General features: G+C 36.4%; 1 protein-coding gene across 3 annotated transcripts in view; it reads right to left on the bottom strand.

Annotated features, from left to right (window-relative positions):
- Nucleotides 1-16,263, bottom strand: part of ARSB (arylsulfatase B) — a 187,520-nt gene that overhangs the window by 106,872 nt on the left and 64,385 nt on the right. The window contains exon 7 of one of the 3 annotated variants that reach the window (XM_064405664.1): nucleotides 5,411-5,871. The exons of the other annotated variants lie outside the window; for them this stretch is intronic. Coding sequence (XP_064261734.1) covers nucleotides 5,825-5,871 — 47 coding nt within the window. The 3' untranslated portion in view covers nucleotides 5,411-5,824. Of the gene's footprint in view, nucleotides 1-5,410; nucleotides 5,872-16,263 lie in introns of those variants that run through there. 3 annotated transcript variants of the gene reach the window in all.

Below are 16,263 nucleotides of genomic sequence, written 5' to 3'. Positions count from 1 at the left end.
GGGTTTTAAGTAAGATATTCAATTATTGAAATTCCCACATTAATAACCAGCTATGCTAATCTGTTTCTCTTCTAATGTCCTCAGGATTGCTGAGAGAAATTGTACATTCAAATGACTGAGAAGGCTACTATGCATAAAACATTTGAAATTACTCTATCAACTCGTATATCCAGTTGAAAAAAGCAATTCTGATGCCTTCTTCAACTACTAGCTTATTCATCCACAAATTAGGCATTTTCTAGGACTTTTTCCAAAATATCCTACAGTTCTACTGGCTAAGTTACAAATTAAAAAAGGAAATAGCCTAGTGCTATTTCTAGGAATTATATATCTCAAAAATGTTTAATGTTTCATTCATCAGTGTAAACATCATTAGAGATAAATCTTAAAGATTGTAACATTGCCAAGTTTTTCAAAGCAATTTAACACTTGGAAAAAATTGCTTAAGGACTGTGAAGATTCATCCAAACTATCCAAAGAAATGCAGTGAAACAATCTTGCTACTGCATATTCCCAGTTCTATAATAACTGCTTGAAACATTTTTCAGAATTAAAATTGGTATTTCTAGAAATTCTGACTTGGGAATAATTCAGACATTATTACATTTAAGTTTCCTAGGCATCACAGCATGTCAGTGAGAACCAGAGCAGCACAAATCAGAGCAGTTATAGACACCCACTACTCCCGCCGGCAGTTTGTGCTGGTTTTGAGCAAATTTCTACACATTCCCCACATTCAAGGATAGGAAGTGGATTCCTTACATATTTTATGCTTATCTGGATGCTCAGGATTTTACACACTGATCATGGCATTGCCAAGACCCAAAAGAAGGAACAAACAATGATGCAGATTGTTTTTTGTTGGGTTCCCTTTGTTTTGGTCTGGTTTGGTTTTGTTGTTTCCCCTTTGTATTGTTTATCCTGTAGATTATCACATTTCCACACCTTACACTCTGATAAAACTGTCCTTACAAAAATTATAATTATGCCCTCCAGCTGGGGAGTGTTAATTAGTAGTTTATCCTCGTCATCTTGTCAGCTATCTGTAATATCTGTAATCTTTTAGGATGTTTTTGAAATCCCTGTCTTGTCCCATGTGGCTCTGGTTTCACTGTTTTCCTTTCCTGCTCCGATGACAAATATATTAAAACTCTTCTGACTTCTAATACTGATATTATGAAATGATCACATCCATCTCCAAAAAAGGTTAAATGAGCTTTCCAGGCAGTGTAAAAGAATGATAGAATTCTCAGGGTAAACCATGCTGTCTTGAATCACACTTTCAACCTTGATCATTGTTTCTCCCTGAGAAGCCTTTACTTTCTGTTTGAGGCTTATTGATTGTAAAGTCAAATTGGAAGCCATGCAGTGTAGGACTTTTGCCAGCACTATATATTTTGGTTTATCCAGAACTCAGAAAATAAATTAAAAACAAAAACAAAATACAAAAGGAGTTTTTGTATGCTTAAATTTAAGCTTCCTGAGAAGTAAGTCTTTTACCATCTGCTTGGACCTTGCCACAAGCTATTCCAATACACTCAAAATTAAAATGGCCCCTAACCTTTGGAGGGCATACTGTACAGCAACATCTTCATTAGCATAATGTATTTAGTTTTTCTAGAAGGTAGCACATCATATATAATTTAGAAAGGAAAAAAAATCAAAACATTAAGACAATTTTAGCTACAGAATACCTGAAATACCTATCAAATATGAATTTTAAATTATAATCTTACAAGGCAGACACACTCTCTGAAAAAATCATCCGACAGCATTAACACATCCTGTGGGACTACATCATGTTTATGTTAATGGCCTCACAAAAGCACTCATCTGACATGTGACAGATTAAAGAGATTCAGATGTCCTAAGAAGCCTGAGGGCACACAACTTCATATCTCTTCCAAAAAGAGATATGCACATACATACTGACTATAATTTGGGGATGATCTTTTAATGTGGAGGATCACATACAGTCTACATAACCTGGGGAAACTCAAATCTTGCTAAAAGAAAATATTTGTGAATTGCAAAAATGCTTTTTAAGGTTGAAGCATGTATTTTTGATATGGCCTGCATACTAACTGACAGCAGTAGGCTTTTCTTCATCAATCACTAATCACAATTATGTACTAACAATTACAATGTAGCAATTTCCTTGTAACTGGGCAAACTACAGAGTATTATAATGTTAACTTCCGCAGCACAAGGCCATGTGTTCTGAATTTCAGCAGGAAAAAAAAAAATGGAACATGTACAAAGAGGTTTAACCACAATTCTTAAAAAACTCCAGCACTTTTGAAATCAGATGTCATTGCTCATTGCAGCACACAACACTAAATTTAAGTGACCCTTAATATTAGATGCTTTCAAAGAATACCTACACTGAATAAACAATGAAGAGTGAGGCACTATTGGCATAAAACTAGCAAACAAACTTGCTGATTTTACCCTATTTAGAATAAAACATATAACCTCAGAACTTTTTTCAGAACTCAAAAAGGAATCTATTAAGAAACCCCAAATTTGTGTCAGCACACTAACTATTGTTCCAGTATCTGAAGCTCTTAATGACACAGTAATGAAATCTTTTTTTGGATAAAACTGTTATGCCAAACAAATGCAATAAACGCTTTCTTTTTACATAACCCACTGAACTGTCTTCAGAAAGATCATAGTTCTGCACTATGAAGAATTCTGCACTATGAAGAATTTCAAGGACTGAAGAATTTTTCAGTCCTTGAAAATATTGTGCCTTTTCATTATAAAATGGCATTTCTGTAAAGTAATACTCTGACTTTGTATTTCAACTTAATGACAGCTTGTATGTATAATTAAGCCACAAAAAGTTCATCTAGTGTTTTGGCTTTAAATTCCATGTAATTGAGCTCACAAACTTGCATCAGTGAAGCCTTGTGTTCACCAGATAGCTGGCTAAAAGAAAACCTTAAAAAATAAATGTAATGACAGCGAAAATCCTACTGAAAGATTTGTGGTATTCTCCTGTAGAAAGAATTTTCTTTCTCCAATTATTCACTGAAACCTGAATCAATCACTTCGTTTGATATGGTATCTCTATATCAACTTCAAAAGAATGTGAAAATCATGCCCAATATAAATACAGGAAACCTATTTAGGAGCTTTTGCTACAAAGGCTTTTGCTAGAGGTTGAGGATTCTGGACAACAAGCTGCTGGATTTGTTTAGGGATCCAGCCCTTTTCTAAAACACACATTTCTCACTAGTCTTAGCTTTCCTTTAAAACAAAGACCATCATTTTTGTAACAACTCCTTTCACCTTATTGCTCATTTACCCTTTAGGTGCATATCTGCTGTTAGCATGAGAGATTTGCTGGGATCTCTAACTCAGCAAACTCTCTAACTCAGATTCTACTGGTCACATCATAAAAACTCAGAATTTTAATCACTATATTTAAATAGGTTGATGGGCCTATGGAAAATTACACTTTTTTTCACAGCTTTTAGTTTCACATCTACACTGCAAACACTGTACCATCTTGCTGTAGGGTGTGTAAATTTCTTTTCTGTGCCATTGGTTTGTGTATGCTCAGTGATGACCCTGTCTACTGATGAGTCAATTGCCTTGTGTCTCTGCAAAATAATCAAATAATCTTACTCCCTGCTAATGGTCAGTTTTGACTGCATCATAAAACTTGTTTCTATCCTTGTTAAAGACAGATGCCTTGAATCACACACTTAGAAGCACAACAACAGCCTTTTATTTCTCAAAGATTCTCTCATACACCAAGTTACACTTCATCTTTAACTATGCTGTGTGTAAGCAGGAAACTTTAAGTTGCATTTTTATGTTTTCATCTCTGAAAGAATTAAATTAGCTGTTTAAGAAATGATGAATGATCTATATTAAAACACAAATGAAAATAATTACCTGCAGATAACATTAATGAAACATTACAGTGATTAGTCCTAGGAATTCATGCTTTCCTTATTTAACAGATAAGATGAAATCAAAACAATAGCGTGGAAACAAACAATACAGATATTGCAAGGACACTGCAATTATTGAGAATTAGGAAAAAGAAGTAAGAGCTGAGAATTAAAGTACCACAACTGATTAAAAGTAAACATTGTTAATGATGATAATGATAGGGCTACTTAAGAGAAGAGGAAAGGAAGAATTAATTATGGAGAAAAATAAGGCACATATTGACCAAGACATTACATAGTTATTACTGCATGCTTTTCCTGCAGTTGCAAAATATCCATAAAGAGGTAGTGAATAAAGAAAATTCTAATTTCCAAAGCTGAAATAATAGAATTTGGTATTTCAGTGTATAAGATCTTCCTGAGCTACTGCCTACACCTTAGAACTTGGTGTCATAGCCAAATTCAAAAATTATACAGTACATCACAGTAGTTCACAAAATAGTACTAAATAGACAAAATATACATGGTGGCCCCCATGCAATAATAAGGCTGTCTAACTATCCCACAGAAACCTTTAAAAGACAGGGGTTTGCTAGCTGAATATGTTTTAACAAAATTACGAATTTCAACTAGTACTGTTTCTCTTAAGATTTTTTTTTTCCTAGCCTTTTCTTATGTGGTATTCAGGAGATGGTTACAAAAGAAATTGGTAGGTACATTGCAAAGTCATTGAATAACAGGTAAGCACAGGTCATATTTTAACATTAAAATTAATTCAGCTGATGATCTTTCCTGGGAGTCACATTTCATTACGAATTGTTGCAAAAAGTAAAGCACTTGGAGAAAAACCTAAAGGAGAAAATTGTTAAGTATAATCTAGTAAACTAGGAAGAATTACACCTCTTTCTTTTGACAAAGTGATGCATCAGGTTCTGTTGGGGAATTCACAGCATGTCCAGGACACAGTGCACAGTCATTTCTAGTGCTGCAGGAAGAAAGTCAAGGTGCAAGCTCATTAAGAAATGGTTTCTGAAATGAAGCAGTTTCTGATAAGCTTCTGCTATTGAAAATTAGGATTGAAGTCACTGTTAATATGTAGAGTATATATTCTGGCCTTGAAACAGCAAACAAAAAATCCCAGCCTTGTATGGCAGGGTGCCCATGGTTTCCAAGTGATGTAACAGCAGCAAAATTAATAAAACCCAAAGTTGAGGATAAGTCAGCAGCTTTTATGTGTACCCTCTACTTAGCATGCTTATGCCAGTCTTCTGGACTCACACTTTTGGAACATACACTGTTTCTAACAAGTTAAGATTATTTTGGTTTTGGCTATCTGATTTCAATAAAAACATGTGACTCAGAGCCAAATCATGGTATTTTTTAAAATGATTGTAGGCCAAGTGGTCTTCAGGAAGCACAGACAGAGTACATGCGGTGAAAACAAATAAGGAGCACCCTTTTATTTCTCATCTGTCTTATTAATTAAAGTATGATAGTGGCCCTGAACCTATATTAGTCCTATTCTAAACATAGTAAGTGAATCACTCTCTCTTTAAAAAACAACCAAAGAGAAAACATTATTTTATTCTTCATATTCTGGTCATAAAAAATAAAATCCAGTGAATAAATATTTTGCAAGTCATGGGTCTATTAGGTAATTTAAATGACAGGGATCTTACTTTTCTTATGTAAGTACAGAGGAGGAAGAAAAGTGGAGTAACTCACAGTAATAAAAATCAGGAGTTTTTAGCCCCATACTTAGGGAAACCATATTTATTACCAGAGAAGTGGACAGTCTGTACCAGAATTTGAGCAAGTGATAACCACAGCTTGAGGCACAGATCCAGATTCAGAAAAATTGAATAAATATAAGGAGGTTGCACATTTAGGCATGTAGTGAATCATCTGAAATGTCCTTAGCCCCAAAAATTCATTTTCAGTGGAATTTTTCTGTATTTAGAACCTGCAGAAGAAAAACAAACATAATGAAGCATTCAGCTAAAATAACTTGAAAATAACTGAATACATAAATCCAAGACCTGGGTTAACATGGTTGTACAGTAAGTTGAACTACATTCAGCATCTTTATATTGCTTTATTTTTCTCATAATGTTCAAAATAATAAACTTCAACTACAACATTAAAATTCAGTGTTACTGATCATAATTCATCATGCTAGCAATTTTAACTATGTAATTAGGATTTCCTGTTGTTTTTTCCCCTGATTAAACTGTGTCTTTGTTTAAACACAGCAGGCATTTATGTCTCTAACATCTTCCAGAACTGCACTAAGAAACTCTGTACCAGAGACAGCAAAGAATGCATAAAAGAATGACCCCTTAGCCTCGTAAGCCAATGGAGAAAGCTGGTATCACCCTCAGCAACAGCACATTCTGTCAACTCATCTGAAGTTGCCAATATCATCACATTTACTATAAGATGCAATTATGGCTGGAAGATTCCCACAGTCCTGCCAGATTCCTCAAGGATATTAGCACTTGTCTGATTGCAGGACACAACAAAGACATTGTTAAAATCAGTGCATCAATCAGGAGGAATTTGGAGACTTTGAAGTTTAAAAAAAAATAAAACACCATTGTGGGAAAGAGAAGCAGCTACAATAGTTAGATGCAGTTTTGTTTGTCAGGTTTAGTTAAATGACACACACTTGGATAAGAGTTTTATTCTTAATTTGTTAGCAACACATGTAGAAATAACTTTTCTTTTAAAAAGAAATTCATTCACATCAACAGTTATTTGAAAGTACTTCAGGTTTATGTGATCTTTTCCTACAGGGAAGAACTAGCAAAATAGAACGGAACATTAATCACCATTAACCATGAGTCTCAAGTTTGTAATTAAGGGAGTGCAGATCCTGAGACTGCACTTCCTTAATGCTGTTGCCAGTGTTCCTTCCTCCCAGCAGCTAATTTCAAAAGGTTATGCAGAAGTCTGAGGTGTTGGATCTGTGAAGAATAGGGTGTAGTAAATGTAGTAAATGCATTCTCTTCTAAATCGCTCTCTGCTTTGTAGGCAATGCATAAACTTCAGATGTACACAATTCACAAAAAGCGACAATGAAAAATACCCACTTCATATCCTAGGAGCACAAAGTCATTGTGCTGGAATTTACTGTTGCAACCTCCTTACAGTAAACACATGGAAACGTGCAGGATTTTATTTTTCTAATTTGCATTCATAGTTTCTGTCACTGTTTGAGTACAGATCCAAGCTAAAAGTCATATACCAGAAGTGTCAGCTATAGGTAGGTACTCAAACTCAAAGTGTAGAATTCACCAAAACCTTGCTATTATTTACCCAAAAATTTGTACTAGCTACAGGAGTGGACTCCTCAGAATTTCTTCTGAAAGTCCAGAAAATATCAGTTTTAAGAAATGTTCCAAAAATACTTATCTATTCAAAAGGATCTTTAACAGATTAGTCACAAAAGTGACTAAGGAGGTTCAATATATGTAGATGGAAATGCAGTACCTATATTTAAAGCACAGAGAAGAGCAAACAGAAATTTCCTAACTGCTGTCCTTACTGCATTTGTTCCTGCTACAAACAAGACTTATGGAAATTTGCACAGTTCCGAGTTTTAAGTTTGTATCATACTTGAAAATAATCAGATTTTTTCAAATAGCATGAGGTTTTCCAATGAAGTCTGAGGGCATGCTGACACCAGCATGAACTTGAACAAATCCTTAATGAGAACAAGCAGCCAAAGGAACTAGATAACTTTCCTAGTCCAGAGTCCAGAGACTTTGCAATTACTCCTGTAAAAATACATATCCATTACAGAAAGATAAATAAACAGAGATAGCGGCAAGTAAAACTGTGTGTCAAGATGTCTGTTCTCTCAAGTGTCTTACAACCATATTCTACAACTGATGCAGCAGTGGTCATTGGATGAGCTGGCTTATGCACCGTTAGGACAGAAGTGTACTTGAAGAGACATACTGTGATTACAGAAAAATTGTGTTTTAAAATTGTACAGCTGCCCTTAACCATAACCATACCATCAGCAGAGAAATAACGAGCCTGTCAGAAAGAAATTACAGACTGACTAGAACTGAGTTACTCACTCTGAGCATGAAAAGATCCAGTTGTTACCACTGCATACATATGCAGAAGCATGCCACCACCACATGCGTGTTAGAGATCAGATATTTAAAAATAGAAAAAAAAGGGACTAATATCTTTCTAATAATTGCATTCTTATTGAACTAGCATAGATCTGTTGGCTACAGTCAAGCTGTATCAGCCTCCCAATATGAAGATCTTGGCTCTCCTATGACTTTTTATTCCTCATGAGTTTGGAACAATAGGGCTGAAATCAGAGAAATGCAAAAACATGAATTCTCAGTGAAACATGCATAACTAGACAATGTGATGAGAGCAAGAACTGACAAGAGAAAGGCCAGGTCATGAAGCTTTCAGTTTGTACATGCCAACAAATCATTAAATGTGCGTGAGGATTTACAAATGCTACATGATCTGAAAATCTGTTCTGCCTTTAAGTTTTTGGTTTACTGCCTTTGAGAGGAGAGGAATGAAGAGTGTCAGATTACAAAGTGGAATTCCTACTGCTGACCAGAAAACATTGGATTTCCTTGTTCGGACCCTAAGGGAAAGAACAGTAGCCACTGTTATGGCTTTTTGGAAGTCAATTCCTAAGCAGTAATGTAAACTTATATATGGGCCCATTTTGAAAATACAGAAATCTCCCAGATTTACTGGGCTCTCTGTCTCTGTGGGCTTTACTGTGGGTCTACAAAAAGAAAATTCTATCTTAAACATATTTCTTTATAGCATTTATAGCTGTAATTTATGATTTCTTAAAAAACTTTCATTCCAGGTTTTTGAGCAGAAGGATGAGAAAATGGAGATCATAATATCTTCAATGCAGTAAATTTTATTAATGACAGCTCCTCAGGTCTGTACTGCAGGTCTGTTTAGAGACTGAAGTTTAATAAATAAATGTATGTTTGCTAACTGTCTCAGAGTCATATCTAGATAACATTTTTTTAAAGATAAACACACAATGAAAAAAACCGACAGCAACATTAAGTAAGAATAGAATGTTTGCAATACTCATACATTTAAAAACTAGTTATTAACTGAGAGAGTAACTCAGCTGAATTAGTTATTAGCTGAGAGAGTAACTTTCTCCTTTTCCAGCAGTGATACAGTAATGGTTTTCATTTTATCGTATTTCCAGATTAATGTTCAAAATATGCCGTGATTCCACTACAAATATAAATTAACCAGTGAACAATTATCAAAGGGTTTTCCCTGAACAGAAACAATGATGCCAGTTTATATGATAAACAGGAGTATTTAATTCTGCTCTACAGCTTGACTGGGCCAGTTTATAAAACAAACTGGAACCATGACTGCACTCGGGCTGGGTGACCAATGCCCCAAACAAAGCTTTTCCAAGCACAGCCCTATCTGTATTTCTCACAATATCCTGTCCTTTCCCCCTTTTCACATGGGCAACTAAGATACATGGATGTTAATCATTAATTAATTCTGAATCTTCTGACTGCAGCTCATGGGCAATAATCTTTCATGAGCACTTGCATTCATGTGAAGCTATGGCCTTGAGTGGAATTATTCTGACTTTCCCTTTAAAAATACAGAGAGATCTATGCAGTAATCAGCTCCTAAGACAGGAGTGGAAGGAAACGGTGCTGCAGGTGCACTGCAGTTGCGTGTGCATTTGGGGCTGACAGTTATGGACCTAAGCAATGCCAGATCTCTGCTATGTCTAGAATTTTGATGATTATCAGTACTTATTACCCAGATAATATTTAGGATAAACCAAGTGTTCTTAAATCCTCTTTTGTATTCTCATGCATCAGCAGTACATTTATGACAAGCACAATTAAAATAAACTATAGATAAAACCAGCATTTGCATTTAAAAAGAGGCCATTACTTTATTTGAACATGTCATCAAACATCATTAAATAATATTAAGTAAAAAGGATAGATAGTGGCTGTTGTTAAAAAGCCTGCTTTTACTTGTACCTTATGATGCTTTCACTGCTATAGGCTCTGAAATGAATTGTTGTTAAACACTGTTGTGATAGTAGGGTCTCAGCATCCCCACTGCTTCTGAAGAAAACAGATGCTAAGTAATTTAATATTGGTATTTAGAACCACAGATTCAAAATATAAAATTTAGAAATACAAAAACTTAGATAATGTAGGAGCTTGCTTTGTTTGGATTTAGGATTAGGCCCACACATTTAATGCATATTTTGTCACAAGTTAAATCTGAAATGCATAATTCACTGAATAATACAAAAATCCTCAAAGATATTTGTGGGTTAGTGATTATACTTGCCTCTTAACACTACACTCAGTCTTTATCATCAGGAAGATGGATTCTTGCAATTGCACTTAATACTATAAATAGAATAAACATTTACATAGAAACTCTTATTTTTTTAAGAAAAATCTCTCCATTTTAGAGTGTTGGAATAATAATTTTTAGAAATTCATTTTAAAATTTCTTTTCCATATACCATGCCCTTTTCTTTATCACAAAGTAAATACAGAAAAATGTGAATTCTAAAAAGTTCTCCACATAAAGCAATGTACATTAGGGCTTTGTGTATTGTGGGCAGAAATAATTACCAAAAAATCCTGTTGTTAACAAGCAATTATAACTCAAAGGAATTTCAGGCATCTTATACCTGCTGCCTCTAAGAGACAATCTCTCAATCATTCACATTCCTAAGTATTACTTCACAGTGGGCTACTTTCTAGGGCAAACATATACAGAAATGCAATTGTTCTACTCTATTCACTCCTACATTTTTCAAAATCCAGCTGGGATATTTTCATAAATCTCCTTTGATATTATAAATATGTCTATTTTTTACTCAAAGGCTATGCCATTTCAGCTGTTCTGGATTTCTTTTTTCTAATGCTGAATTTATGGCAAAAGAAAGCTGTCAGTAAATTCCCAGCCAGGCTGCTCAACTGTATTAGTTTTGGAGCTTTAGTTAGAAGCAGAGTGATGGTAATGTATATGTTGCTCTTATCCAGTTGTTTAATATACCATGATCATGCTCTCTTCATTATAAAGTCAAAACAGAACTGAAAAGGCAGGAGAATGACTTTGTTTCTACAACATGTCACTGCTGGGGCTGCAGGGTATGACTAGACCAGACTAATAGCCACTTTGGGATTATTTCAGACAGTGCTTTTTCCAGCAAGCATGACTTGTAAAACAGCATATTTGAAAACAAAGCAAAAAGCACAAGAATTAAAGTGAAAATTCAGTACATCTATAGAGGCCACCTACAGGGCAGCAGTGCTTTCATGGCTCTTGTGCTGGCAGTTACAATGCTCACAGCCTTTTGAAAAAGGCTCCTCTTACCACATACACAAGGGAAGAGGGGAAAATTTATGATCCTCCAGGAATTGACTATTTTCCTGGATAACTGCACACTGATGAGCAACATCAAGAAAACAATTTGGAATCACAGAATTGCCCAGACTATAATCTATAGCTAAAAAAACCCCAAACTATTTTTTAGTGTAAGTTAAGTATAGTTAAGCTGGAACTGAGAGTATGTTTGCTAGAAGTTAAGTCCACACTCTGACTCAATGCTTTTAACATTCATCTTTTCATCATCCAGACAGACTCATTAAAGTTTTTCCCAGTGAAGCAGGATAAATGTGAAGGGTAAAGTTAAGGGCTCAGATGTCCTTGAATAAGCCATTTCTGAGTTTTTTATCCAATAAAAATCAATGACTCCTAGTTCATGAGTGTGCTTGGAGAATGTACACAATCAAGAAAGACTTCCAACATCCCTGGTTAATAGGGCCATGGAGTGATGTTTCTGGCAGATTTGCAGGTCCCATGAAATTATTTGGGCAGGCCACAGATGTCCTGATCAAAGTTTTCCATTCATTACCATGGGCTCTATGCCCAAAATTACTCAATAAGCATTGCTGAATACCAAACACAGCTTACTTTGTTTGTACGTGTATTCACTGTGTTCTGACTCCTTGTTTGCTTGAAGAAATAGCAAGAATGCATAGCCAAAAAGAAAGACAGGGCTTTTTTATTTTTACCACTGTCCTGAATGCCAAAATCTGGCAGCCCAGAACTGTGGCTTTGGTGCAGTACCTTGTTGTGGCTTTTGAAGATTTGTCCAAATAAACACTGCATTCCTTAGATCCAAATCTAGCTATTCAGACTATACTTTTTTTTTTTCTAACTATAGTCCTGCAGACAAAATATAACTGCCTTTATTGCTATTGAGTTTAGCCAGGATTAGGGGATCAACATCCGGTAACTGCTTTGATGATGGCAGCCGGTAGTCACTTCTTTGAAACTTGGCAGCAACCAACCTTTCCAGTATCTCTGCACTCCACCCCACAAAAACAACACTCTCAGGAGGGAACACTAACACAACAAGAAGTACTGCATCATCCTCCTTGCCTCTGCCAGCCACGGTATGCAATTATCACAAGGGCCGTCACTGATCCCGTCCACAGTTGGATGGCTGACTCATTCCAACTGCTCTGTGCCAAAAAAAGTTTTTACTGTTCCTTGCAGCAGTTCTGCCTGATGTAGATGAGCTCATACATGAATTGCAATGCACTGGAAGAAGATGGGACAGCATTAGATTCAGAAGCAGCAGCTTGGGACCCCAGGGAGTTCTTTACACCGTATGTTCAACCACAATCCTCCCACACGATAACACAGCTCGAAACAAAAATGAGTCCACTGCCTGCAGCTGACAAAGACAGTAAGCTGAAAGAGTTAAAACATTCAGCTGGAAACCCGCTGGCAAAAATATTGCTTAACCTCCTCAAACTTAGAATTGGCAAAGTTTTTTTCCCCTTCTCTCACCAAAAGCACTACTTCCCCATTACAAACCCCAGCTTATTTACAGCTGAGAGACATGAGGGTCTACTTGGGGTGGGGCTCCAAAAGGACTGCCAAGGGAAGGGCTGGGCTGGAGAAATGATCCTCTGACCCCTCCATCATGCTAAGATTACTGTTATGAGAGAAACACAGCCTTGGGGTGTAGCTGGAGCAGGGCCTGTGGTGGGCTAATGTAGGGGTGCATTAGTTTTAAGTTGGTTTATTCCTGTACCCCCCATTCTGTTTATGGTTCTGCCCGGGCTTTCTCTCTCTCCCTCTTCTGAATTGTCCCGTCAGCTACACTTTATCTTTCCTAAATTCCTCCCTAACTGCCTGTCTGTTATTCAGGGTCCTTGCCCACTCATCCAGAACATTCTGGCCTGGACATTGAATGATTGGTTTAGAGGTCAGGATTCAACCCCTAATTTATTTACACTGGACATCTGAGCTGTTTGTTATGCGTTATTCCCTCCTCTCAAAATTTTAGATTGGTCGCTGTGTTCTAGTTATAAGACCTTGCCGAGCAAGCTTTTTTGTCCGCGCCCGACGCTCCTTCAATAAACATCTCCCTTTTCCCTGTCCGTGCGGTCCTGTCTTTCTCCTGCGAGACGCAGACTGACTACACTGCAGACAGCTCCGGGAATTCTCGCTCTCCTAAAGGCTTTTCGCCTTAAGCGCTCTCCCCAGGAAATCTTTCCGCGGGAGAGTGCCCTTCCCGCTTCGGTACTGCCGGCGGCACTGCCCACAGCAGCCGGGGACCCAGAGGCCAGTCGTAGCCGCTGCAGGCTGCCAAAGGAGCAGGTAGGCAGGAAAACAAATTCTCTCTTAATAACTGCTACATCTTGGAAATGGTTTGGTGTTCCTACATTTAGGACAGCCCTAACCTGTAGCTAGATTCTGGATCCCCTGGTAGTACTTGACAGTATATATTTTTTATTTGTCAAGTAATCTTTCATTTTGACTTTAAGTGTTTTGTGATTCAGTTGCCACTTTGTCATTTGGGTGTCTCTGGCCCCAGGATTACAAACATGGCTACACGTATGGACTGCATGTCCTTGTGTGCCAAACTCCAGCACAGTGGCTCTACCATCATCAGCCCTTCCATCCAGACCTGTCTGCAACAGGGTGGCACAAGTTTAACAGGATTCTCTGTGTACCTTTGTGCTCATTAACTGTTTGTTAAGGAAAGCATGGAACAGTTTTGGGTATATTGCTAGTAGTCTTTCTACCATTAAACCACTTTGTCAGAAAGTACGATGTGAGGCCAACAAGAACTCGTAGTGGAGTTTCAAATCCACAGAGACCACAAGTGTTTAAACTCTGAGTTCCTCAGTTCAGAGATTCCAAAGAGGATGAAACTCACATCTATATTCAAGAGCCATTTTTCAACCTTAGGAAAGTTGGACAAATTATTTTCAAGTTGAATATAGGGTCTTTGACTCAAGAAAGGATCCAGATCTTCTATTTTGTTTCTAAGACCATCTATTCCTTGACTTTGTACATCTCTTTTATAAGTAAGCAATGCAAAATGAGTAGCCAGTGTCAGCATTCTTCCTAAACTTGGTTACTTTTCTGAAGCTTAAATAATTTCTGAAGCATAAAGATTAAGACTTTCAAATTCATAATTCTCAGATGTTTGCTAGATTAAGAATGAATCTTAAATTGGAAAGGGATGAAATGAAGTTTTATTTATGTGGTTACTTGAGTAATATTCAAAATACTTGCATTTTGAATGTTACTCAAGTAACCACAAAACATATAAAGAATTCTCTATTTTAAACAACTTAATAGTATACAACTCTTTGCAGATGTCAATCTCAATGTGTCAGCCAGATGGTTTTTTTCCCTAACACAGTTCAAGTCAAATGTTTTATGAAGGACCACCCATGGAAAATAATTAGACAATTTAAAAAAAGTAAAAATTAGGTCTGCTGTAGCTGAGAAAACAATGAATCTTTGCATCTTAAAACATAACAAGAGGCAACAGAGAGTGAATTGAATACCTGTGTGAGACAATATGTCACAGTCGCTTCCCAGTAAATGAAATATATAAATTAGAATATCAGCAAGACATTAAAATGGAGATTGCAGGACATAGACAAAAGCTCTGCTTACCTTGCAAATTAAAATCAGAAATTTTTTAATGTTTTCTAACTTCAGCCAAGAAGCTGATGTTGATGGAAGTCAAGGACATTAACTACTTGAGCTCTTATAATTTCTTTTCCATGAAACTAGCTATCAGCATAAAAAACCTAGTTAAAAATATCATTAACAGAAGTTACCACTTCTGAGGGTAAGACATCTTTCCTCTTTTAATACAAGTGCTGAATGCTGAAGGACACACAGGAATGTCAGCCAGCAATTTCCCCCACTCCCAAGTCCAGTCCCTTGTTATTGCAATAATCACATCTTGTAACTCCTAATGTAAACAAAAATGTTATATGTGATATTGACTGAGAACAGTAAGCTTTCTAATCTTACATGTCTGCATTTGTACATAGGACACTAAATAAATATGCACTATGGAAAAAGAGTGAGGATAATATAAATACTTTGGATCTACTTGCCTTACTTACTGGGGAATGGCTGTCAACGTCTCAATTTGCATTTGATTGCACAAATAAACTGTACCAAAATACTCTGGATGAATAAGAACTAATGAAACTTCTGTCCTTTAGATGATTTATCTCAAAAATACATTTGAAGGACAACGTGTATCATTATGACACATACAAAAATATCTAAAGGTCACAAAAGGTAATTTAACACTTCACTCTTTCAGAATCCCATACTTGAAACCACGTTACTAGCTGTATGCTACAATTAGAATATGGAACTTACAGTTGCACTAAACAGGTAAGTTATAAATTAACATAAATCATTGTATCAGTATAAAATAAACTGACTGCAACAGTTAGGAAAGGGAACTGCAATAAAGGTTTTTTTGGAGCTACTGACGGAAGATGCAAGCTTTGTCAACATGATGCAATAGATTATAAAAAGGTTTTATGCCTACATTTTCCCTCCCTTGATGGGGTCAGCAAATAACAGAGCCTAAGCCTCAGTTATCATAAAGAATCTTCAAAAGCTCAAAAGTGAAATGCTGCTGTACTCTGAAGCCAAGCTTGTCATGGTCTGATTGGATCTCTCTAATTTACAGGACAACATGATCTTTAAATTATTTTATGAGCTCATTAGGAAAGGAAAGAAACACACACATCAAAGACTCAATCTCCTTCAGACAAACAAGACTAACATGGGAATTCACTAATTCATTCCTTAATTCATGAGATTTTTAACTCACAAGTTATCTAAATCAGAACTTAAAAGACGTAAACAAAATACTCCCAGAGCTGCTGGGGAGAGTGCTCATCCTACCTCCTCTGTCACAGTGCAGGCCTCCCATGTATCCCATCAGGAAGCATGAAAACCTCAGCAGATTGGCTGATGCTGGATA

The sequence above is a fragment of the Passer domesticus genome, chromosome Z (assembly GCF_036417665.1).
Source record: "Passer domesticus isolate bPasDom1 chromosome Z, bPasDom1.hap1, whole genome shotgun sequence".
NCBI lineage: Eukaryota > Metazoa > Chordata > Aves > Passeriformes > Passeridae > Passer > Passer domesticus.
Note: the sequence above shows the minus strand (reverse complement) of the source record. Positions and strands in the feature narration are given on the sequence as shown.